The sequence below is a fragment of the Anoplopoma fimbria genome, chromosome 9 (genome assembly GCF_027596085.1).
Source record: "Anoplopoma fimbria isolate UVic2021 breed Golden Eagle Sablefish chromosome 9, Afim_UVic_2022, whole genome shotgun sequence".
In the NCBI taxonomy this organism is placed as follows: Eukaryota; Metazoa; Chordata; class Actinopteri; order Perciformes; family Anoplopomatidae; genus Anoplopoma; species Anoplopoma fimbria.
The window spans coordinates 30,198,085-30,225,402 of NC_072457.1; the positions used below are offsets into that span (position 1 = coordinate 30,198,085).

Genomic DNA, 27,318 nt, shown 5'->3' on the forward strand with positions numbered 1-27,318 from the left:
AAGCTGACAGATGAAAAAGTGAGCGATAAATGCCGATACAGGGGCAGGGATGAAAGGAGGAGCCTCAGATTATCAACCAATGTCAGATGCTCTAGTGACAGATAAAGAGGAGGAGTGAACAAGAGAGTGACAGGAGGAGAGACCGAGAGAAAGAGGACGTCTCTGTGTGTGCAAGCTGAGCTGCAAAGATGACTGATGCGAAAAGCATATCATCCGTGGAGGTGTCAGAGGGGAAGTTAATTAAGAAGGTCAGTGGATGTACATGCCAAATATGCATTTGTTGTGTCCTTAAGACTGCCACTTGTGCTCTTACAAACTCAACATGATATACTGTGGCGTCCCAGTGTTTGTTTCTGAGGCCTGGCTGGCATGGACACCATATTTACTTTATTTGTTTGTACAAATGGAATTATTGTTAACATTTTTTTCATTTAAAAGCAATATCATTTAAGAGCAATACTTTGTGTGTAAGAACTGATAATTCTCATCAATGACATGTTTTTCTGTGCTGGTACATATATGTTAAATGTTGTATGCTATGTGTGTTGATGCAATTTCCCCTACAGTAGGAGTGGGATTTCGCTGGCAGCTTCTTTACCTCGAATTTTTCTGATACCATCCTTTCCAGGAATTCAATCTCGACGTGTGAAATGAGTGAAATATATTTTTGTTAGTTAATTCATAATATCTGCTGCATGATCCCTCACTCTCTTCTCTTTCTCTGGCTTTTCTTGTAAGACAACTTTCCCATTCTAACCTCTTTGTTCATCCTCCGTTTTTTCAAGGGTTCCATAAAGAAGAAGATCGAATCATTAAGGCGATGGAGTTCAGCTAGCATGAAGAGGCCTCCAAAGCCTAAGGCCAAGACCTTGAGTCTATCTTCCCCCGTGGGAGACCCCAATGACAGCTGGCTGCAAGAGGGAGACAGGAGAAAGCTGCGACCCATCGTCGATTCAGTCTTCGGACAGGTAGGACACTGATTTGGACATTACAGGTACCCTAGGTGTCTCATGTGGCGTTGTTAACTTGTGTCTGACTGACACACGTACACAATATATAAAAATGTCCTGTTCAATACTGCCTAAAAAGTAGGCATCCAGAAAACTCGGCTGGACAAACTGCACATTAATAAATTAATACTTGGCTACCTGTCAAGCACAAGGTACGCCATGCACTAAATCATACCCTGTTTTATTGTCTATTTTATTCTAAATGGGGACATTATTTACTAAATGAATATCAACTAGCCATTGAGATCATAAAATCATGTTTACAACTCAGGTAAAAATGGGAAGTAGAATTATTTCTTATTCTTTTATTCAATAAACTTATTTTAGTAACAAGAGGAGTTGCCCTTTGCTGGCCATTAGAAAGAATATAAATTTAAGGCACATCCGCATTGGCCTCACTTTTCAGACCCCGAAGTTGCCGCCTGGCACACACGCATGCAAAGCAGGCATGTGACTCAACACATAGTCCCGCTACCAGTTTTGCACTGTTCGATTTATTTGCCCATTTGAGCATGTAGCTATTTATGTAAATAGGATGGCAAGTTTACATGTTGGTCAAGTTGCTTTCACATAAAAAATCATGATGGCAGTTTCAATAGGTTGGCCCTACTAGCACTCAACCCCAACTCTCTCAATATTTTCAATATTCATACATATACATAATTGCATTTAATGTTTGTGAACTGTTGCACAACAACAGGCAGCAGAATTATCTCCACTAACTTCCTTTAAATAATGAAATTCATGATGATTGATGAGGGAATCACTGTGAGATTTGGGGCGAGTGACCCTTGCATGCAAGATGGACATTAATTAAAGCTACAATGTAAAAATACGTTTCAAAAACCATCAGTGATGCAGCCTGTGAGAACAGAAAACGGTCTACTTCTCTCTTCCTTTTTTCCTTTTTGCATTATTTAGTAATAGAAACATGTTTAACTGTCAGGAAAATATAGGCCAATCTCAGGTACTCAAATAATAACCCTTATGGCTGCACTGGTTTTTAATTGGTCTATAAACCTAACAGGGTGGAACATTTGGAGATAGATTACCCATAGTTTTATGAGTGCTCCAGATTTAGCTAATTAACCATATACACATACACAGAACTTTTATAACTGTATCAAATTTTATTTTTTTTGATACGACAAATTCAAATTATTTCATTGGGAGTCATACCAGACCATACGTTAATTACATAATGGGCCTTCGGACCAATCGGGTTCCCCAAGCAGAAAGCACAACAGGGCACAAGGCTTCGTGAACGGGTCAGCATTTCTTTACATTCACAAGAAATTCATCAATTCCACTATGGGGATAGAGAGGTCTCCTTCTGCTTCTGTGGTTTTCCTTTTCCTCTGCTTTTATGTCAATACCCTAGTTGTCCTTGCTCAGATAAGTCATCCATACACTCCGCAACAGATGGCACAAATGATGAGAAACTGAAGGAAGGGAAGGATGGATGTCATAATGAAAGAGAGAAGAGATTGATGACGATGTAAAGGGAGATTGCAGCTTAAAAGAGTGCGAGGACAAGAGTCGGTTAGACGCACATCACTTAAACAACATCACTCAGATTACAATTGAGGCACCAGACTTATTTCTGCTGACAATCATGAATATGTTTGACAGGAATAGCACATCACGCTGTAAATGAATGGCTCAGTCAGAGTCAATAAGAGTTTTAATCAGTTATAAAGTTAAGACTCACAGTGACCGGCATGCTTATCCATGGTTTAAAGCAGTTTAATGACTCTGCTTAATTTTCAAATGCTAAACATGGCTTATGAGTGAGCTCAGGTATTAGTTACTACTGACAAGGCAAATTGAATATCCCTATGCAAGATAGTTGAACATTTTGAAAGTGAGTAAGATTAAAGTCACTTCATAGTGCAAGCAAATGGCAGTTTATGTATGTATAAAATGAACATACTGCTACTGTTGACTTAGATTCTTAATTGATATTTGCCATGATGTAGCCAGCGCCATCTTCTCTCCTTCACTCCTTTATACCTTCTGTCTGTGATGAGGCTTCCTCTTTCTCCTCTGTGTCTGCTTGTGTACTCACCTTGTTTTGTCATTTCAGTCATGCACCCCTGGCCAATAGATGTCTACATAAAGTTTGAATCATTCTTTGAACAGCAGAACTGATGCATGCTGCTTGGCATTTGTTCATAATGGTACCTGCATAGGCTGAAGATGTGTCAATATGTTAGAACAGATCAACATTGTCTCTCCCATTTCAAAGTCTCCTCAACTTTTGCCCAAATTTGGGAGTTGAAGAGAAGCATCCTTTTAGCATTCTTTACCACATTATCTAGTATATTCTGGTGAATGTATTTAATGAGGCATTAGTGAAGTCTATATATAGTGAAAATGAATAAGGCTAGGAAATAATGTATCCTGTGCCCATGTTGTATTTCATTGGTGTTTGCATTTAGGGGGTCATCCGTCACTGATGCTTCACTGTTTTTCACCAATGAAACGGTTTTAAATTATTTATTGTTTGACAGTAGTTTAGATTACAAAACAAACATCAGCCCAGGGGCAATATTCTTTCTTCTGCCATCCACAATTTTTCAAATTGGGTAACTTTGTACATTTCGGGGGAAGTAGAGTGTGTACACTTAAACAATGAAAAATATGTCAGGGGGGGACTTAAAAGAGAGAATGGAATAGAGGTCGGTGAGGCTTGCTAAGCCAGAGCAACGTTACAGGGTCAAATATTCAATATCGCCACAAAATCGGTCCATAAGGGTTTTACATATTTCACCGACTTGTTCCAGAATTGAATTAACACACTTTTGTGAAGACGAGGGGAGAAAGTGATCATTTCCATAACATAAATGTAATTTACTATATCTATCTGCTCCTGTTTTGTGGGGGGTTAAGGAAGCAGCCAGCGCCTTGTGAGTGCTTTTCTACAAGTGGTTATTAAAATGCCAAGCATGTATTCATCTGGACACCTTGCTTGGAATTAAATTTTTTCCCCAAAATAATGTCGAAATTTGCAGGGGCAGGTCAGTGTTAAGTATGCATTTTAATGCTCTGTGCAACTCTGCCCAGAAAGGTTTTATCACCTGACAGTACCAAAAAATATTCCAGTTATTTTCTTCCCAAATCCCACACCGTCTCGAATATGTGGCATCCCTTCCATCAAAATGTGCTTTCTGCTTTGTTGCAATAAAGAAACAAAAACCACATTTCCACCCATATTCCCTCCACACGCGAGGGTTGGTAAACATCCAACCAGTCCTCAGTTTATATTGAGAGGTTACCCTCTCTTTTCCATTTTTCTTTAACATATTCTGCAGTGTAAGATATTTTTTTCATTAGGCCTTTATAGAATCTAGAGATAACACCCTTATTTGACTCATTTTGGTAGGCATATTGTTTAATATTGGATCTTCAGGGTCTGTTTTATTTCTAATGTTATGTTCAAAATTATGCGTATCTGGGGGTATCACAAAAAAACTGATTTTTCAAGACGATATTTTTCCTCAGATTGTCAAAGACCTTTAATTGTCCCTTTTCTGTGAAAAATAGAATGTTGCTCTTCCTTTTTAGACCCAGGATTTAAATCTATGATCAATTTCATTTAGCTTGAACATAGGATCATAAGCATACCATGGAATTATGTGTAGTTTATGGTTTAATTTAAATGACCCTTTTATCATGTTCCAGATTTTTTATTGGAATTTGATCCATGGATTTAGCAAATTGTATATAAGTTTTCCCCAAGTTTTGTGGGAAAATACTGCATGAATTGAGGGATCAGTCATGATGGATAGTCATGTCTTTCCACCCAGCACAAAAAGTTAAATTTTCTGCCAGGTTTTTCAACCTTGTCCCCCCCCTGCCAATAAAATCTTAATTATTTTATTCAATTGAGAAAATTGTTTTGAGGGAATTTCTACAGGAAGTGCTTGAAATAGTGAGAAATATCATGGGAGAATGTTCATTTTTGTGGAGTCAATTCTATGAATTAGGCTGAGGAAAGAAATGGAGTGCCATCTGTGTATGTCATCTTTAATTTCAATTTAACTTTAACGGGGGCGTAATTTATCGGTATATTGTATTATTTTCGGTATGAGTATTCCTAATTATTTCAACGAGTTCTGGTCCCAGTTAAGGCGAAATTTCTCTGTAATATATTTTGGGAGCGTACAATTAAAAGTCAAAATTTGTGTTTTTTGCAGATTTTGTTTGTGTGAGAAGCAACGGAGAAACTGAGCACCACTGATCAATGCAAGATTTTAATTAATAATAAAAGTCAAACATAACCAGCACTTTTTTTTTCAGCTAGCAGCAAGATAGTAACAGGGTTTACATTGTTACATGGTTAGTAACAGGGTTTACATTGTTACATGGTTAGTAACAGGGTTTACATTGTTACATGGTTAGTAACAGGGTTTACATTGTTACATGGTTAGTAACAGGGTTTACATTGTTACATGGTTAGTAACAGGGTTTACATTGTTACATGGTTAGTAACAGGGTTTACATTGTTACATGGTTAGTAACAGGGTTTACATTGTTACATGGTTAGTAACAGGGTTTTGAAGGCTTAGCTGGCCGAAGTTGTTAATAGATGGGTTTTATAGATAATTGAAAGTGATATGACTAAAACCACCAACACTACCTACAGTAAACCCATGAGACATAAAGCTGTCAACCTGCTTGATAAGCTTATAAAGAGTCACTGTACAAAGCAACACATTTTCCCAATAAAACACTAAAATATGTTAATACATGCCCTCTAGAATAACGCATATAATCATTTTCTGATTGGGCAACCTTGTTTTTTTTGCTGGAGCTCCCTGTTAAAGCACCATCACAGTGTTTTAGCACGGAGAACCTAGGTTTACTGCATCTTAACTTAAGTTTCTTTTTTTTATGCTTGACTTGATATTTTACCTGAGCAAAAGATCTGAGTTCTGAATACATGCCATGAATTGTACCTCACAACTAAAAACATCAAGGAGACCTAGAATATGTGTTCAAACTTAAATAAGAAAGGCACTGAATAACAAACTGTTTTGTTCTAAATCATCTTCTCCTAGCACATGTAAAATAGTTAAAATCCTTTTTACAAAATCTAGTATTTTGCAAATAAGCCTTTGACAATTTGCCTGTCAGGCACATTTCTATGGTAAAGTAATACTTGACACTCTGTTATATCTCCACTGAATTGATATAGTTGGACTAAATTCACTTTTGTCCACGGAAACAACAAAGTTTGTTGTTTTTCTTTTCTCATCCAAAATCACATGGAAGAGTTTGTCACATATTGTGGTATATTTTTAGGTCTTGCACAATACAGCGAAGGCCCCAAGGTCTTTGTCCTTATATGGGAAGAAGATGTGCCGGATACCAGGGGCGGAAGGGTAGATGTTTAGACTAACGGAGCCCCATGCATGGTCTGGACTTCATCCCAAATGTGAATGACATGCACCCTATATAAGGAGGTTTAAGAGCCCGAAAAGGAGGGAACTCACAGATTCGACTCGAGACCTCCGGGCGCTCTAGACGTCCGTCATGACATGTGTTGCTTGTTTGTAATAAACCTCATTATACCAGCAAGAACAGTGTCCGCGGAGCATCCATCACTTCAACAGCACTGTCGCATGAAAGATACGACAATATTCTGTTGGCGGAATTCAACATCTCTCTTTCAACCTTTGAATTTAGCAGTTTTCATTACAAATTATCACTAGGTACATACATATTCATTGAGTAGATTTTCAATATTATTTGTCTTCAAATGTCTGTATATGTAGACAATGAATACATTGCAATGAGAACCAAAAACATGACAACTTTAGTAGACACATTGAAAAAGTAAAGAACACTCAGTTCCAACGTTTCTGTGACTTTCTATCCCTTCATCCTATTTTTGCAGAAAATCTCTAATCCACAGGACCTCTGGGAACTTTTAGGTCGCATTTAAATGCATAAACAAAATCCGGACAGGTGCAAGATGCATTATCCTCCTTTTGGGAATGTGTAAGTGGGCGATAATGACAGCAGAGAATGCAGGACAATCCAGACCGCCATAAATTGTTGCAGTCTAAGATTATGTAAGGTTAAATTTAAAATCTTTGCTCACTGTACAATCTCTTGTTTAATAAATGAACTACTCTGTCTGATGTTTTGAACTAAATTCAGGTCTAATAAGGGTTCATGAAGTAAAAATATATATTATTTAACCTTTGAAATATGGGTTTCATCTTTATTTGTTTCTGTCTCTCCTCCTGGTCTCACTCTCAAAATGTTTCTGGATCCAATACTGAAAGACTATTTGCTGAATCGCTGAAGTTCTGTATTGTAGATTTCTAAAAATTGTGCATGCAAAGTAATGCATTTTGCCATGTTCCTCCTTCTAAGCAGTTGGACTAAAGCTGTACTCATAGATGTTAGTTTGTCCACTTGGGGAAAGCAGAACAAGCTGGAAACACAACATTGACATATTAGCAAACAATTGCTTGTTTAAACATCCAGCATAAACAGAGCAACTGCGGCATTAATTTCGAGTCGATATCTGGTGACCTGATAAATATTAACTCTTATTTCCGCTCTACTTTGAACTCACTTATTCCTCAGAAAAAAATTGGTCTTGTTAGCTTGCTATACACTCATTTATGTTTACCAGCTAGTTGTTAAATCGACTTGTATTAACATAACTTACGTACTTCCCTAACGCCACCTACATAGGTCACATAACAATAGTAAAGTAAATTAATTTAATGTTGACTTGGTTTCACATGGGACATGAGCAGCGGCCACCTGGGTGAATGTCTGTGTTTGTTCGACCCATCCACCTCAACCTCCTCGCTTAGAGGACTTTCTGGCTCTTTATACTACGTTGGTTGCTCTGAAAATCTAATAATTATGTGGATGGGTTGACAATGGAGTTAGTTGAAAGCCTGGTGCATCTGTTCTGTAACTCAGCACGGCTCAGCTCAATTCACCTCCGCTTGATTCCACTCCCTGCAACTCACCTCACTGATGTCTTAGTAGTATGTTATGTACATTCATTTGACAGAGGGATCAGCACACGTTCAAGGTCAGAAGCCATTGTTCGCTGTGTATGGACGGTGCGGAGTATACCGATAAAGACTGAATGAGCACTTTATATGTCTGACGTCAAACAGGCTCAGTGTGCTGCACACATGTAGTAATATTACCCGTCTTTAAAGCACCAGGATTACGGTAAATACTTTGTGGTAGATGCAAGTTGTACGTGATGACACTGATACTATCTATGCAGGCTAGAACTCGTTTATAGCCAACATCTGATGATCTCTGCACAGCTGCCCTCATTCCTTTCAATGTTTGTTCGCTGAAGAGAGTATCTGCATATTTTCTTTTATAGGCCACCATGTATGCCTCATTTGAACTTATCTGAGCATTTGCAATAAATATATGTTTGTGTGTCAACATGCATTCATAAGCATGCAAATACACTTGGACGCTCCCCATCTCAGCCAAAATGTTTGACCTGACCCTTCACCAAAGCTGTTAGCATAGCATGGCATGCAAAATCCTGACTTTGGAGTGTGTCCATCATGCTGTTTACTGGATTTTCTGTTGGCCTATCTTCTACCCTTGTCTTTCAGGCATCTGGTGTGTTTACTGTTGTCGAGGGATAGAGCACAGATTCTCACCCAGCTGCTCTGTTTTGTGTTTCATGGCTGAAAAGCTATGTGTTCACACGGTGCTGTTGATTAAGGCGGGCTGTCGTTGCTTCTGTATTTTTTCCACTGAGCAAGACAAAAACAATTTTTCTTTTTCTTTCTGTTTCCATCTGCCTTAAGTGCATGTGCCTACTTTTTATTTGTCCCTTTGTATTTGTAAAAGAAGACTCCAATTAAATGAATCTGAAGCATTCCGTGCTTGCCTGTGAAATTAATGATGGGAAACAATGCAGGAATAAAAAACACGTTTCAGGACTAAGGCTTCCATTTGCTAATCTGGTGGTTGTCCAGCTGGATCAGTGGGCTAAGGCACATACTATTATATAACCGAGACACTGTGGATCCAAATCCTTTGTTGCAACTCATCTCATCAATCTCTGTCCTCTCTCTATAATAGATTTTCAGTGTATTTTATTTGTCCATAGAAAGGCCACACTGCAGGCTCAGCTGGAGAATCACCTCTTTGAACCTGAGATTCAGTGATTGTGCCATGAAATAAAGTTCTCCTATTCAACATCTAAATACTTACTACTCCAGCCTGCTGTAACTCTCATCTGACTATCACCCAAAAATAATTGCACAAATATTCCTGTAACTAAAATGGGTAGCTTTTTTCAATAACAAGGCTGGAGGCTGACATCTAGTGGTGGTGCATAAGTTTTACAGCTGAGAACAAGTGCATATTTTCTGTAACAGCAAGCTGAGCTTTACTGCACTCTGCTGGTGATACATTGACAGTGTAAAGGATCGCAAAGCCACTCATGGATTGATGTCTCTATCCAGCATAAGCACCTGATCAATAAAAAATAAAAATGTGTAGAGGCCTGTCATATCAAAAGTCTAGTTTATAATTTGCACCTGCCAAGTTAATATTGAAGCCAGATGAAGAACAACTGACGAGACACCGAAAAGGAGGCTGAAGTATTTAAAGACATGTAGAGGTAGTAATATGTATGGTAATATAAAGAGGTGACTCCCAGGAAACAGATGAAAGGTCACATAGAACGATATGGATAAATAGAGAGACACCAAAAATGCGTTAGTTCTCCTAAATTGACCACAGAGGATTAGGACTGCAGGCGCTCAGCATTGGCCTTACACATACTGCTGCTAATCTCTGGCACACATACAGCACCACATGACCAGCATACAAATGTGTATTAGAGGGAAGTAAGACGTTACAGTTCATGAGCTCACGTGTATCAAAGCCTGGTGAAGTGATTGCAATGCAGCTGGGCAGTAATAATGAAGATGCCTTGCTTTAAAACTGTACTGAAGTATAAGATAACAAGTATTTAGTGGAGAGTTTAGGTTTGCTTCTCCAGTTTGGCGATTTGATGCTATCTGATCATTTCAGGATTTAAAGAGGAAGGGGAAGGAATAATGAAATAAAAAGAAAAGTAGGAAATATATGAATAAATAACAAAAAAGTATTGTACAATTCAATTTTATATTTGACCTTAAATGTATTGGGTGGTCAAGATGTTTTTAGGATTCCTGAAAAGTAGAAGTATTTGAAATGGGATTTTTACCAGAACATGTTGTTTTTTATAAACATTGACAGTGAATGTGTGAAGCAATATACACTGCACCAATGGTCACCAGAATTTTCTAACTTTTCTACATACAAACAGCCATGCTATTAATTTAATTTGAAATATGCAATAGTAACATAAGATTTCTACACATATAAAATCCAATCTGCAGAGCAACCAGTAACTACAGCTACAGCTCTCAGATAAATGTCGTAAGTAAAAAAGTAAAATAGTTCCCGATAAACTTTCAAGGTAGAAGAATAAAAAATGATATCTAGATATTTTTTTACATTCTCAATTATTTCCAGTAACAAAGTGATGGTGTTTGCTAAAGTTTACAGCAGATGACAAAAGACCCTAATGAACAAAGCTGGGAAAGAGAGACAGATAATCCTGGAACCTTAACAAAACAAGAAGAGGAGTTTGAATTCTACATTTACACATTCCCATATTTATGGCTAATTCTAATAAGTTTAAAGACTAAATGTAATTGTTTTAAACTAAAAACTGAATTTATTGAATTAAATGAAAGGAATTTGGTATTCTCTACGATAATTACACACCTGATCAGAGCATAGGAAGATGGAATTTACAGGATATATAACTGTTATAACAGATAAATGATTGAATAAAAAGTGATCTTTAAAAAAAAGTGTGTGTGTGTGTGTGTGTATGTCTGTGTGTGTGTGTGTGTGTGTGTGTGTGTGTGTGTGTGTGTGTGTGTGTGTGTGTGTGTGTGTGTGTGTGTGTGTGTGTGTGTGTGTGTGTGTGTGTATCTACAAAACTAGCAATGTCCTTACATTAGTGTGAAACCCAGCTATAAACTCAGCGTGCATTTCAACTAAAAAGAAACTTGCATCCTGTCCATATCTTTCAGTCTATCTCGGTTCTTGCCAATGCTGTGAAATAACTATGAATCAGCTTTCAGAGAAGTCTTTATATATATATATAAAAGAATTCTCTGAAATATATATATAAAATGATGATAGAGTGGGGTTGATAAGAATAAAAAAATAGATAAGTGGAAAAAAAACAGCACCGGGGGTCAAAGCAGGCTGGTGGCCATCGGCAACTCTGCGTCTTACCTGTGAAGAGGCTTGGTGTTGCTGCCATTTGGACTTGCTACAGTCGCTAACTGAAAAGCAAAGTAGTCTCCTAGTGGCAGGAAGTGGGGCGGAGAGGCCATGGGTTGTTCTAACTAATTGCCTCTTTCTTAAATTTGAGGCCAATCTCAAAATGCAGGTGTGTTTGCTCCATTGTTGTGTTTCTTTCCATGTTGCTGAACTGACTTGGGATTATATTGATCTCTTTTGTACTTTAAAGTAATATAAATATTCTATTGCTCCCTCTTCAAGCCTGTACTCCAATCGCCTGTCAACATAACTATTTCCCTATAATCTGAAATGCCAGAGATTAAACAGGCAGCCAACTCTCCATCCATAATTCTCCCATGCCCTCCTCCTTTATATCTCTCCCTCGCTCTCTCTCTCTCTCTACCAGACTAGTCATTTTGAGACCATAAGCACCATGTTTGGGAGACAGAGAGAGGAAGGTGGGTGGGATGGATTAAATTTGAGTTGGGCCAAATTCAAGAGATCACCCGTGGCAAGAGGGCCTGATGGATAAATGGGTGGGGAAAAGTGTGTGTTTGTGTGAGAGGGAGGCAGAGAGAGATAGAAAGGGAGGGAGAATTTGGTCGAGTCATGCAATCAGAGCCAGAAACTGGCAGCAGGAGGTTGTTTCAGCCCAGATATGACCCAACTCTCCCACCCCACCCCATCAATCGCCAGCACCCTGCTGCTATTCCATAACATCACACTACATGTCTCAAAGCTCATCATGACAGCCGCCAACAACCTAGAGGAGTTTAGGATTTAATGCAAAATCATATGCCTACCTTCCCCCTCACTTGACCAATAGGATCTTGGATTGTAGCACGTGCACTGACAGGGATCCTCCTTCGCTTTCAGGAGTAGTGGTGCAAGTGGAAACATTTGCCTTCACCTCACTGGGGGCGAAAGAAGTGCCCCATGGAATGCACTGGATTGAGTATGGATTTTGGACTTTTATGTGACATTTGACAAGAGAGGGAGACAAAGAGGAAGAGATACAGGGGAGAAGTTTGGGGACAGGAGGAGGGGAAGACGGCTAGAAGAAGGCAGGGAGATGGGAAACATAAACAAGGCTTCTAAAAAGAACAGTAAGAGGAAGAAGGTAAGGATTCACATAATTCCTTTGAGCTGAGAGAAATCAATTTATCAAATAGTTTGAACTGATAGATATGTAAGATAATGATTCTGATACATCTGACAATGCCCAAACTGCATTTGAGCAAATGGATTTTGTTTCTAATAAATCTATATTTGAATATATTGAATTACCTTTTGTTTGTCTTATGACTGCCATAACAGTATAAACATGTAGTTGTGAATTAGCCAGATTCATTGCACTTGAATATACGTTTTATCTGGATCCTAATTAAGTTCGTTCCTCTCCTCTAAGGGGGAGTTGCCAATAGAACGAAGCGGTGCCCCATTGGCTGCCGCTATGCTGGGGGGCCTGGGTGGTGCAGGTGAGGTGGACACGGAGGACGAGGATGAGGACTTTGAAGAGCCCCTGTGCGCTTTGGTTAAGAACTGCAACATGCTGCACAACTTAGTTGGTCCTGCTTGTATCTTCCTCAGACAGGGATTCGCACAAAGCCAGATTGTATGTATGAAATTCATACACACACACACACACACACACACACACACACAGTAAAGAATTATGAAAGCCAAATTGACTCGTAAATCTCATTATCCATCCATTTTCATAGTGCCTGTACAAGGGAAGGTGAAGCCGTGGCCAGCCATCAGTCCAGTGTGACATCATCACAGCCTTTCCATCCCGTCTCCACCAATGATCATTTCACCCTGTGAGTGTCAACCCCCATCAATCCTTTATACCACCATCACCACATTTCATAAGAGTTTATGTAATTGTGCTAGATGACCTTTGTTGCGTAATATGATTTATCTTGGGGGAAAAAAACCAATATAAAATAATCTTGTATTATAACCTTGGGAAGGTTAAGCGTTTTAACTGTTTGAACTTTTTCAATCCCAAATTATTTTACAATATGTTTGTCAGATGATGAATTATCTTGGAACAAAGAAAGAAATACAAGAATTATTGGAAGGTACCTCTTACACAAACTGTACTGTACACCCTAAAGGAGTCTCTAGCGTCCGATTGGTCTACATTGCGATTTAGATCATAAATCCACTTTCTAACAGAGCTGGAGATATCATGTGTGCCTTTTATATCAGATAAATGTCTTATGTAGAGACGGGGTATATGGCAGGGATCAATAACAAAGTAATTTCCAGCGAGCAGCTCTAATTGAAGAGAGCCATTAGGATGGAAGTCCCTTATCACATGTGCTTTACCGAGCTTTAGGCACCCGACCTGAGGTATTGGAAGACCTGAGCCTAGAAAAACATGTTACAATAGTGACTCATCACAAGAGCGAAATATAATTAATTCATAATTAATTTGATGTAATTTATAACACAATTCCTCCACTGTACTTTGTAGTCGACCTCTGTGTGGCTTTTGGTGAAGGGATAGATGTTTTGCTAATTCAATGGAAAATTTGAAACCGTCTTAATGCCACTGACACTATTTACGGCCACGGAGAGTCAATGCTTTCCTGTAGAGATGAACGGACCCAATGAGTATATATATGTGAAAGGCGTTCCTCATTGGCACACCCACAGGGAATCTTTCCTCAGCTCTATGTTAGCTCTATCGAGTGTTTCAGCTTCTTTTAACTTCTTTTAATAGTTTTGGTTTATTTTTATTTCAAAGATGTGTATATTTTACAGCTTTACAAAGCCACTAGCATGGCTTTAAGCTCTGGACATACTTTTGGTGTTCCATATAAGCGGACAGCTGCGGACTTCTACCGGTCTGGTGTTCAATATTTACGCATTTCCCGATCCACACTCCATCCAGTTAAAAGCGGTAATACACCAGAACTTTGTTTGCCAGGAGTTCAGTGCCATTTGGCTGTCTTTGTATTCCTTTGAAGATTAATTATAGAAATCTGGGTAACGGCAGATACAACTTTTCTTCAACACAAGCATCCGCACATGCTATCTGCTTTCTTGTTATCTTCTTCTTGGAAAACCAGCTAGAGGTGCATACGCCACCAACTGGACTTGAGTGTGGAACGAAACTTGCTATTCGTACCCTATATGATGTCTGCTGAAGACAGACTTAGTAAAGAAGGGTACGCGGACCTGGCTAGACAATGACATCAGGTCCCACAGCCAAAGCGACTGGATTGCAGAAATAATGATTAAGCCTTAATTTTTTGTTGTTGACAAAGAACAATGTTAGAAGTTACTTGCATCAATCCATCCTTTCTGTGCTACCACAGTCCTGAACTTGTAGAACAACGTTCAGTTAATACTTACAGTCTTTGATCAAGGAAAGAGAAGGGATTCCTCGACAGAGTACACGGATAAGTCTATGAGATGGATAGTGTGAGGCTGATAGCATTAACTGGTTATTAATCCCCCATCTTCCTCTTTGTTCTCTAAAATGGTAAACTGAACACCTTCTGGAACACAGTACACATAGCTTCTAGTTTGCATAAACGCCCCTTTCTTTCCTTTGGTGTTGGTGGAATCTAGTTTTTGCTACATGATAGAATTACAGGAATCCTTCCTAAAGCAAATTGTGGTGCCACGATATTTTTCCTTCACAAACTTTAACATTTGAGGCCTTTTTTGTCAAGCACTCAGTGTTGTTAGTATTTTGGAAATGAACCTGACCGTCACTCATTTTAACAAAAAAGAAAAATTTGGATGTAATGTGTTTGCCATATGTTCAGCCTGTGCAGGTGTGTTAGTGTCCGTTAATCAAGTCCCACCCAAATAGCAGTGCAGATGCAGATGAAAAAAATCAGCTGCAGATAGGGAAATGAAAATCCATTAAGCCTTTGTGATTTGTAATACAATTTACAGCTGTAATCTCCCTGCCACTGTTCTCTCCCCTGCATCCTCTAATCCAGGCCTGTATTATTCCTGCTGCTGAGCATGTCGTGAACAAACGTATCCTGGCATTACCTTTTGTCCATGCTACCACATGCTGAAGCCATTTGAAAATAAACCTTCCTTTTTTGTGTGTGTAGTGCTGTAGCTAAAAGTGCTACTGTTTAAACTCATTTTGAAAACATTTTAGGTGCTAACCCCATTTTGCAAGTGCAATCTCATCAGCTTTGTTGCATGTTTGTTTGCAAACAGATGTGCAGGCCTTTTTTCTTTGTGTTAAGATAGGGAGTTTTTTATGATGCATTTTGAATGCTTGTCATGGAGCATATGAACAGCAGACCTCCAAAGCTTCTCCATCAGAGATTGGACACAAGCTTGGGTAGCAGATCAAATAAAAAGGTTATTTGGGTCACTCAGATCAAAACCCAAATAATCCAGCAGTAGGATATCTGCTCAGGCGATAGAACATGGAACAAAAATGCTTCACACTAGCGAAGCAACCACTGGAAGCTGAAGCACTAAAATGTGTTTCTTGCATGTTTTGCCATTGTAAATGTTTGTATGTGAAACAGAACAAGACACAAGAGATTGAAAGTGTATGTTTTTACCTGACTGACTGTCCATTTCTCTGTATGTGTCTCCTGTCTTCTATCGGCACCAACACAGGACAGAGATCTACGACCAGAGGAAATGGAAGGTACGGAGATATTAAAAGCTTAATGCAAAATCCTCACTCCTTCTCCTTCTCTCACTCAATCGTTATCGTTCATCGTCTTTTTCCTGAACTACATTATTCCTTTCAAACTACAAACCTTCTGTTTGACTTTGAATAATTGTGTTTTACTGTAGAATCAAATTTCCTAACTTCGCCCTCAAATTGAATGTCAGCATGTGAACCAGAACAGATTTTTTTTCTTGAACTGTGGAAGATCAAAGAATAGAATTATTATTCAAAGAGAAAGATAATTCTAGACAATTTAAGAATACTTCAACTCTACCGTCCCTTATATTCTTCAGGTCTGGTTCACACTTTCACATTCTGCATTCACAGGTATTTAATACGTGAATTGACTATGGAATTTTTGATTTAGTTTATGTAGAAACTCAGTACAATAAAAAATAAATAAAAATTGACAACAATAAATGTTATTTAATTAGAACCTTTTAAAACACTGTTACAAAGTGCTTTACAATAAAAACAGAACAACAAGAGATCTGAGAGATAACTTGGGGCGAGGCCTGTCAGTGCTTATATCTTATTATTAATATCTTACTTTACTTGAAATGCTTAAAAACTTTGGAGACACGCAAATAAAACATATCAGGGTACAACTTTCTAATAAGGCAGCTGTTATAAAGGTTTTTTAATTTATAATTGTATAGAGAAGGTAATAAATAGTTTAGCATGTTATAAGCTATTCATAAGAACACATTTGGGCTATTGGGTAGTGGACAAACTTTGTCATTGTCACATTGTCCTCAAAAACATAACCATCAGATCAATTTAAGAGACAATCATGTAAAATTCTACACCTACCGGGCTTTTACTTTTACTATACCCTTAGAACCTCAGTATCTCTGTCTTTCTTGCACTTATTTACTTTTCTTCCCTGCAGAGCTGCGTGAGGCCTTCAGAGAGTTTGACAAAGACAAGGATGGCTTCATCAGCTGTAAGGACCTGGGCGAGTGCATGAGGACTATGGGATACATGCCCACAGAGATGGAATTGATAGAACTCAGCCAGCAGATCTGTGAGTGATCTGCCATTACTAACTGATCAGTCTGGTCATTCATTCACTTTCTTAATAAAGACACTAAAAAAAGATCAGTAAACTGTGTTTTCTGTGCATACTTAATTTCTCCCTGTTTAGGTGGCGGCAGAGTGGATTTTGAGGACTTTGTTGAACTCATGGGTCCCAAGATGCTCGCTGAGACAGCAGACATGATAGGAGTCAAGGAGCTGAGGGATGCCTTCAAAGAGGTATGCAGTATCATTTATTAACTTACAGCTAAATAGACTGCCGTTTTTCCTCTCGGGTCTCCTAAATTGATTACCCCCTTTCCCCAACTTTCACTTCTGGTGCATTTCTTTTCATATGCTTTCAAGAAAATCTTTCTCAACCCCATCGATTTTGTTACCCAGTTTGACTCTGATGGCGATGGTCAGATCAGTCTTGCAGAGCTGAGGGAAGCCATGAAGAAGCTAATGGGGGAGCAGCTTAACCACCGCGAGATAGACGAGATCCTGCGAGACGTTGACCTCAATGGGGACGGACAGGTAGACTTTGAAGGTGAGTGATTGATACTTTAGGTAAGAAAACTGAGGGGGAAAAGAAAAGGTAGCATAGTGTGAATTTCAATCAAGCTAATAGGTAGATGTTCATGTTAAAGAAAGAAGTAAATAAGTGGAAGAAAGAATACACTTAGTGGTGACACTATCCTTTTCCTTAACCAATAGTAACACTTTTTTTCTTTCCACAGAGTTTGTGCGAATGATGTCTCGTTGACACTTCACCAAACCTCACTCAACTGCACTAAACATAACACGGACCAGACGGCACACTGTTAATGTTCTTGTAATTCTTCTTGGTAAACAAAGACTTATTGGTGTTTTTAGTTTTCAGTTTTCTGTTACTTCCACAATTTCTCAAGAATAAGGGAATCCTTTTAATGTGTTACTGTTTTGTGAATGTATTTAATATGTAATGAGAGATTATGGAGTGAAGACTCAGCAAGGAGATCATTTAACCAAAGCTTCTATTTAAAGGTGAATGTAAAATTGAATATATTTGAACTGAGAATCCCAGACCAGCAACAAGTGTGTGTGTTAGGGTTAGCAATAACTTTAACCTTAAATATAGGTGTTGTGTTGCCCCTCTGAGATTTCCAAGATCATTTTTTTCATGTGTGATATTATTGTAGTATAGAGAGAAAAAGTGAAATGAGATTATATCTACACCTTTATTGTACAACTTTATCCATAGCAATTACTTTAACCACGATATTCAGACAATGTAGGCAAATGCAATTTTTGCAGATGTTGTATCTTTCAGTGTCAGATATCTTTTTGATACATATTTGATAACACCAACCAGTGGATTTGTGGTGTCTGCTACACATCTATACACATAATGTCCTGTTTTCCTACTCGGACAGAAATGAATCGACCAACTGTCTCAAAGTACGCTTTTATTTTATGCAATCATATATACATATTGAATGTTTTAATTGTACAGTGCTCGACAGGTTAGATATTTAAAAAAAAATCATTGCAAAAAGTGAATAAGAGTGACAATAAACCAATTTTCATTGACCAAATACCTTTTCTGTATTATTTTTCCTCCAAAATTTAACTTGATTGCATTTTGGTGACGAATATTAAACTTGCTCCCCTGGAAATATTCAGCTTCCCCTTCTCTGTGATCACATCAATGTCCTATATCATTCCAGGATATATTGACATTGCTGACAAAATGTGTCAGATCCCCTCTTTCCTGGCACTTTTTAAGGTGCCTTATTAGTCTCTTTTCAATGTATGTGCAGTCTCACTGTAGTCAACAGTGAAATTAGCCATCGGAGGAGTCCTGTGACAAACCAGAGGAATGAACCAGCTGCTATTGTCTGGATCAAACTCCATCACATCTGAAATCTTAGTGATGTTGGCCCTCTTCATCCTAGGGTCCTTCCAGATCATATCATTGAGCTGTTCCACCAACTCTTTACCTCTCTTCTTCCTCTCTACAGTAGGCATGTCTGAAATGTTGGTATGCACAAAATGACACATTGGCTTCTTGCCCACATCCTTCAACCTCATGAAACCGCATGAAGCAGCATCTCTTAGATGTCTTTCTCTCCGGAGTTGTCCCTGCAAAGTCCCACAGCAAGGCTTGCTACTTCCTTATCACGTTCCTGACTGGGACCATCATGAACCATCTGATGCTGTTTCAGACCCTCTGTGTCGATGATCATGATGCAGTCCCTACCCTTTGTTGACATTGATCAGCAGGATAAATGCCCCCCTGGAGCACGTTGCATTTTCTGACGACAAACCTGACCCTTAGTAAAAAGTCATAGTACAGTATGTCAAAAAAAGTCATAGTATAGTATGTCGAAAATACTAGAAAAAAGTAATAGTATACTATGTCGAAAAAAAAGTCATGGTATAGTATGTCTAAATACTAAAAATTGTCTTTTTCTGAGATTTTGAATAAAATGTGAAAGTTTTTCCAAACATTTTGATGCATGTGGGATTTGAACTGGGATCAAACCAATTTCAGTTCAGAAGACCTGTTCACTACCCGTTGAGCTATATCTTTATCTAAGAGAGGTTTAAAAAAGTAATAAGTCATAGTATAGTATGTCAAAAAAAGTAGAAAAAAGTCACAGTATAGTATGTCGAAAAAAAGTCATAGTATAGTATGTGGAAAAAAGTAGAAAAAGTCATAGTATAGTATGTCGAAAAAACATCATAGTATAGTATGTTGAAAAAAAAGGCACAGTATATAGTATGTCAAAAAAACAAGAAAACAGTCAGTGTAGTATGTTGAAACGGGAAAGTTTTTCCAAACATTTATGATGCAGTTTTGAACAGAAGAACTACCCGTTGAGCTATATCTTTATCTAAGACAGATTTAAAAAAGTAATAAGTCATAGTATAGTATGTCAAAAAAAGTAGAAAAAAGTCATAGTATAGTATGTTGAAAAAACGTCATAATATAGTATGTTGAAAAAAAGTCATACTATAGTATGTCGAAAAAAGTAGAAAAAAGTCATACTATAGTATGTCGAAAAAAGTCATAAATAGTATGTAAAAAAAAAAAGTCATACTATAGTATGTCGTCAAAAAAGTAGAAAAAAAGTCATAGTATAGTATGTCAAAAAATAGTATAGAAAAAAAAGTCATAGTATAGTATGTTGAAAAAAAGTAGAAAAAGTCATAGTATAGTATGTCAAAAAAAGTAGAAAACAGTCATAGTATAGTATGTTGAAAAATAAGTCATAATATAGTATGTCGAAAAAAAGTCATAGTATAGTATGTGAAAAAAAAAAAAAAGTCATAGTATAGTATGTGAAAAAAAAAAAGTCATATAGTATAGTAAAAAAAAAGTAGAAAAAGTCATAGTATAGTATGTGAAAAAAAGTAGAAAAAGTCATAGTATAGTATGTCGAAAAAAAGTCATAGTATAGTATGTCAAAAAAAAGTAGAAAAAGTCATAGTATAGTATGTCAAAAAAAAAAGTCATACTATAGTATGTCGAAAAAAAAAAAAGTCATAGTATAGTATGTCAAAAAAAAGTAGAAAAAGTCATAGTATAGTATGTTGAAACGGGAAAGTTTTTCCAAACATTTTTGATGCATGTGGGATTTGAACTGGGATCAAACCAATTTCAGTTCAGAAGACCTGTTCACTACCCGTTGAGCTATATCTTTATCTAAGAGAGGTTTAAAAAAGTAATAAGTCATAGTATAGTATGTCGAAAAAAAGAAAAAAGGCATAGTATAGTATGTCAAAAAAAAAAAAAGTCATAGTATAGTATGTTGAAAAAAATAGTATAGTATGTATAGTATGTCAAAAAAAGTAGAAAAAAGTCATAGTATAGTATGTTGAAAAAAAGTCATAGTATAGTATGTTGAAAAAAAGTAGAAAAAGTCATAGTATAGTATGTCGAAAAAAAGTCATAGTATAGTATGTCAAAAAAAAGTCATAGTATAGTATGTCAAAAAAAGTAGAAAAAAGTCATAGTATAGTATGTTGAAAAAAAGTAGTCATAGTATAGTATGTTGAAAAAATGTAGAAAAAAAAAGTCATAGTATAGTATGTCGAAAAAAGTAGAAAAAAGTCATAGTATAGTATGTGAAAAAAAGTAGAAAAAAAAAATAGTATAGTATGTTGAAAAAACGTCATAATATAGTATGTTGAAAAAAAGACATAGTATAGTATGTTGAAAAATAAGTCATAGTATAGTATGTCGAAAAAAGTAGAAAAAGTCATAGTATAGTATGTGAAAAAAAGTAGAAAAAGTCATAGTATAGTATGTTGAAAAAAAAGTCATAGTATAGTATGTCAAAAAAAGTAGAAAAAGTCATAGTATAGTATGTTGAAAAAAAGTCATAGTATAGTATGTCAAAAAAAGTAGAAAACAGTCATAGTATAGTATGTTGAAAAATAAGTCATAATATAGTATGTTGAAAAAAGGACATAGTATAGTATGTCGAAAAAAGTAGAAAAAAGTCATAGTATAGTATGTCGAAAAATAAGTCACAGTATAGTACTTCAAGAAAAGTAGAAAAAAGTCATACTATAGTATGTGAAAAAAAAAAGTCATAGTATAGTATGTTGAAAAAAAGTAAAAAAGTCATAGTATAAAAATAAAAAAGTATGTATAGTAAAAAAAAGTCATAGTATATATAGTATGTCAAAAAAAGTAGAAAAAAAAAGTCATAGTATAGTATGTCGAAAAAAAGTCATACTATAGTATGTCAAAAAAAAAAAAGTCATAAAAATGTCATATAGTATAAAAAAGTATGAAAAAAGTCATAGTATAAATGTAAAAAAAGTCATAGTATAGTATGTCAAAAAAAGTAGAAAAAGTCATAGTATAGTATGTCAAAAAAAGTAGAAAAAGTCATAGTATAGTATGTCGAAAAAAAGTCATAGTATAGTATGTCAAAAAAAAAAAAAAAAAGTCATAGTATAGTATGTCGAAAAAAAAAAAAGTAGAAAAAAAAAGTCATAGTATAGTATGTTGAAAAAAGTTTTTCCAAACATTTTTGATGCATGTGGGATTTGAACTGGGATCAAACCAATTTCAGTTCAGAAGACCTGTTCACTACCCGTTGAGCTATATCTTTATCTAAGAGAAAAAAAGTAAAAAGTCATAGTATAGTATGTCAAAAAAAAAAAAGTCATAGTATAGTATGTCAAAAAAAGTAGAAAAAAGTCATAGTATAGTATGTTGAAAAAACGTCATAGTATAGTATGTTGAAAAAAAGTAGAAAAAAGTCATAGTATAGTATGTCGAAAAATAAGTCATAGTATAGTATGTCAAAAAAAGTAGAAAAAGTCATAGTATAGTATGTTGAAAAAAAGAAAAAGTCATAGTATAGTATGTTGAAAAAAAGTCATAGTATAGTATGTTGAAAAAAAAAAAGTCATAGTATAGTATGTCGAAAAAAGTAGAAAAAGTCATAGTATATAGTATGTATAGAAAAAAAGTAGAAAAAGTCATAGTATAGTATGTTGAAAAAAAGTCATAGTATAGTATGTTGAAAAAAAGTAGAAAAAGTCATAGTATAGTATGTCAAAAAAAGTCATAGTATAGTATGTTTTGAAAAAAAGTAGAAAAAGTCATAGTATAGTATGTCAAAAAAAGTCATAGTATAGTATGTCAAAAAAAAGTCATAGTATAGTATGTATGAAAAAAAGTAGATAGTATAGTATGTCAAAAAAAGTATAGTATGTCGAAAAAAAAAAAAGTCATAGTATAGTATGTCAAAAAAAGTCATAGTATAGTAAAAAAAAGTCATAGTATAGTATGTATGTAAAAGTCATAATATAGTATGTTGAAAAAAAGACATAGTATAGTATGTTGAAAAAAAGTCATAGTATAGTATGTCGAAAAAAGTAGAAAAAGTCATAGTATAGTATGTGAAAAAAGTCATAGTATAGTATGTTGAAAAAAAAAGTCATAGTATAGTATGTTGAAAAAAGTATAGTATGTCAAAAAAAAAAAAAGTCATAGTATAGTATGTTGAAAAAAAAGTCATAGTATAGTATGTCAAAAAAAAAAAGTCATAGTAGTTGAAAAAAAGTCATAGTATAGTATGTCAAAAAAAAGTCATAGTATAGTATGTCAAAAAAAGTAGAAAAAGTCATAGTATAGTATGTTGAAAAAAAAGTCATAGTATAGTATGTCAAAAAAAGAAAAAGACATAGTATAGTATGTTGAAAAAAAGTAAGTCATAGTATAGTATGTCGAAAAAAGTAGAAAAAAGTCATAGTATAGTATGTCGAAAAAAAAGTCATAGTATAGTATGTTGAAAAAGTCATAGTATAGTATGTTGAAAAAAATACTATAGTATGTGAAAAAAAGTAGTATAGTATGTTGAAAAAAAAAAGTATAAAAAAAAAGTAGTCAAAAATAAGTAGAAAAAGTCATAGTATAGTATGTTGAAAAAAAAGTCATAGTATAGTATGTCGAAAAAAAGTAGAAAACAGTCATAGTATAGTATGTTGAAAAATAAGTCATAATATAGTATGTTGAAAAAAGGACATAGTATAGTATGTCGAAAAAAGTAGAAAAAAGTCATAGTATAGTATGTCGTCATATATAGTATTCAAGAAAAGTAGAAAAAAGTCATAGTATAGTATGTTTAAAAAAAATAAGTCATAAAAAAAAAGTCAGTATGTTGAAAAAAGTAGTCATAGTATAGTATATGTTGAAAAAAAGTCATAGTATAGTATGTCGAGAAAAAAGTCATAGTAGAAAAAATATAGTATGTCAAAAAAAAGTCATGGTATAGGATGTCGGAAAAAAAGTCATAGTATAGTATGTCAAAAAAAGTAGAAAAAAGTCATAGTATAGTAAAAAAAGTCATAGTAAATGTTGAAAAAATAAAAAAAGTCATAGTATAGTATGTCAAAAAAAGTAGAAAAAAGTCATAGTATAGTATGTGAAAAAAAGTAGAAAAAGTCATAGTATAGTATGTCGAAAAAAAGTCATACTATAGTATGTCGAAAAAAAGTCATAGTATAGTATGTCGAAAAAAAGTAGAAAAAGTCATAGTATAGTATGTTGAAACGGGAAAGTTTTTCCAAACATTTTTGATGCATGTGGGATTTGAACTGGGATCAAACCAATTTCAGTTCAGAAGACCTGTTCACTACCCGTTGAGCTATATCTTTATCTAAGAGAGGTTTAAAAAAGTAATAAGTCATAGTATAGTATGTCAAAAAAAAAGTCATAGTATAGTATGTCAAAAAAAGTAGAAAAAAAAGTCATAGTATAGTATGTCAAAAAAAGTCATAGTATAGTATGTCAAAAAAAGTATAGTATGTCAAAAAAAAGTATGTTGAAAAAAGTCATAGTATAGTATGTCAAAAAAAGTAGAAAAAAGTCATAATATAGTATGTTGAAAAAAAGTCATACTATAGTATGTCAAAAAAAGTAGAAAAAGTCATAGTATAGTATGTCGAAAAAAGTAGAAAAAAGTCATACTATAGTATGTCGAAAAAAGTAGAAAAAAGTCATACTATAGTATAGTATAGTATGTCAAAAAAAATAGTATAGTCATAGTATAGTATGTTGAAAAAAAAGTAGAAAAAGTCACAGTATATAGTATGTCAAAAAAACAAGAAAACAGTCAGTATAGTATGTTGAAAAAAGTTTTTCCAAACATTTATGATGCAGTTCAGAAGACCTGTTCACTACCCGTTGAGCTATATCTTTATCTAAGACAGGTTTAAAAAAGTAATAAGTCATAGTATAGTATGTCAAAAAAAGTAGAAAAAAAAAAGTCATATAGTATAGTATGTCGAAAAAAAGACATAGTATAGTATGTTGAAAAATAAGTCATAGTATAGTATGTCGAAAAAAAAGTAGAAAAAGTCATAGTATAGTATGTGAAAAAAAGTAGAAAAAGTCATAGTATAGTATGTCGAAAAAAAGTCATAGTATAGTATGTCAAAAAAAGTAGAAAACAGTCATAGTATAGTATGTTGAAAAAAAGTCATAATATAGTATGTCGAAAAAAGTCATAGTATAGTATGTCGAAAAAAGTAGAAAAAAGTCATAGTATAGTATGTCGAAAAAAGAAGTCATAGTATAGTATTCAAGAAAAAAAGTAGAAAAAGTCATAGTATAGTATGTCGAAAAAAATAGTATAGTAGAAAAAGTCATAGTATAGTATGTTGAAAAAACGTCATAGTATAGTATGTTGAAAAAAAGTAGAAAAAGTCATAGTATAGTATGTCGAAAAAAAGTCATAGTATAGTATGTCGAAAAAAAGTCATAGTATAGTATGTCGAAAAAAGTAGAAAAAAGTCATAGTATAGTATGTCAAAAAAAGTAGAAAAAAGTCATAGTATAGTATGTGAAAAAAAAAAGTAGAAAAAGTCATACTATAGTATGTTGAAAAAAAAAAAAGTCATAGTATAGTATGTCAAAAAAAGTAGAAAAAGTCATAGTATAGTATGTTGAAAAAAAAGTCATAGTATAGTATGTCGAAAAAAAAAAATAGTATAGTATGTCAAAAAAAGTAGAAAAAGTCATAGTATAGTATGTCGAAAAAAAGAAAAAGTCATAGTATAGTATGTCGAAAAAAAAGTCATAGTATAGTATGTGAAAAAAAGTAGAAAAAGTCATAGTATAGTATGTGAAAAAAAGTAGAAAAAGTCATAGTATAGTATGTCGAAAAAAAAGTCATAGTATAGTATGTCAAAAAAAAGTAGAAAAAGTCATAGTATAGTATGTTGAAACGGGAAAGTTTTTCCAAACATTTTTGATGCATGTGGGATTTGAACTGGGATCAAACCAATTTCAGTTCAGAAGACCTGTTCACTACCCGTTGAGCTATATCTTTATCTAAGAGAGGTTTAAAAAAGTAATAAGTCATAGTATAGTATGTCAAAAAAAAAGTCATAGTATAGTATGTCAAAAAAAGTCATAGTATAGTATGTCAAAAAAAAAGTAGAAAAAAGTCATAGTATAGTATGTATGTAAAAAAAAAAAAGTCATAGTATAGTATGTGAAAAAAAGTAGAAAAAGTCATAGTATAGTATGTCGAAAAAAAGTCATAGTATAGTATGTCGAAAAAAAAGTCATAGTATAGTATGTCAAAAAAAGTAGAAAAAAGTCATAGTATAGTATGTTGAAAAAACATCATAGTATAGTATGTCGAAAAAAAAGTCATAGTATAGTATGTCGAAAAATAAATCATGGTATAGTATGTCGAAAAAAAATCATAGTATAGTATGTTGAAAAAAAAAAAGTCATAGTATAGTATGTTGAAAAAAAAGGCACAGTATATAGTATGTCAAAAAAACAAGAAAACAGTCAGTGTAGTATGTTGAAACGGGAAAGTTTTTCCAAACATTTATGATGCAGTTCAGAAGACCTGTTCACTACCCGTATATCTTTATCTAAGAGAGGTTTAAAAAAGTAATAAGTCATAGTATAGTATGTCAAAAAAAGTAGAAAAAAGTCATAGTATAGTATGTTGAAAAAAAGTCATAATATAGTATGTTGAAAAAAAGACATAGTATAGTATGTCGAAAAAATAAGTCATAGTATAGTATGTCGAAAAAAGTAGAAAAAGTCATACTATAGTATGTCGAAAAAAGTAGAAAAAAGTCATAGTATAGTATGTTGAAAAAAAAGTCATAGTATAGTATGTCAAAAAATAGTATGTCAAAAAAAGTAGAAAACAGTCAGTATAGTATGTCAAAAAATAAGTCATAAAATATAGTATAGTATGTTGAAAAAAAGGACATAGTATAGTATGTCGTAAAAAAAGTAGAAAAAAGTCATAGTATAGTATGTCGAAAAATAAGTCACAGTATAGTACTTCAAGAAAAGTAGAAAAAAGTCATACTATAGTATGTGAAAAAAAGTAGAAAAAGTCATACTATAGTATGTCGAAAAAAAGTCATAGTATAGTATGTCGAAAAAAAGTCATAGTATAGTATGTGAAAAAAAGTAGAAAAAGTCATAGTATAGTATGTTGAAAAAATGTTGAAAAAGTAGTCATAGTATAGTATGTCGAAAAAAAAGTCATAGTATAGAAAAAAAAGTCATATAGTATAGTATGTCGAAAAAAAGTCATACTATAGTATGTGAAAAAAAAGTAGTAGTCATAGTAAAAAAAAAAGTCATAGTATAGTATGTTGAAAAAAAAGTCATAGTATAGTATGTGAAAAAAAGTACAAAACAGTCATAGTATAGTATGTCGAAAAAAAGTCATAGTATAGTATGTTGAAAAATAAGTCATAGTATAGTATGTCGAAAAATAAGTCACAGTATAGTACTTCAAGAAA

The 27,318-nt window shown here is 34.6% G+C and overlaps 1 protein-coding gene across 1 annotated transcript; it reads left to right on the top strand.

Moving 5' to 3' along the window:
* The first annotated feature begins 188 nt into the window (after nucleotides 1–188).
* Nucleotides 189–17,791, top strand: cabp2a (calcium binding protein 2a). Its single transcript, XM_054604809.1, has 8 exons — nucleotides 189–248; nucleotides 786–968; nucleotides 12,745–12,951; nucleotides 15,951–15,981; nucleotides 16,901–17,035; nucleotides 17,156–17,265; nucleotides 17,428–17,575; nucleotides 17,766–17,791. Exons 1-8 carry the CDS (start codon nucleotides 189–191, stop codon nucleotides 17,789–17,791), a joined length of 900 nt encoding a protein of 299 aa, XP_054460784.1.
* The last annotated feature ends 9,527 nt before the right edge of the window (nucleotides 17,792–27,318 follow it).

Coding starts and splice junctions, on each gene's coding strand:
- cabp2a (XM_054604809.1), top strand. CDS start 189: ATGACTGATGCGAAAAGCATATCATCCGTGGAGGTGTCAGAGGGGAAG. Junction 12,952..15,950: donor GATTCGCACAAAGCCAGATT/GTATGTATGAAA, acceptor GCACCAACACAG/GACAGAGATCTACGACCAGA. Junction 15,982..16,900: donor ACGACCAGAGGAAATGGAAG/GTACGGAGATAT, acceptor TCTTCCCTGCAG/AGCTGCGTGAGGCCTTCAGA.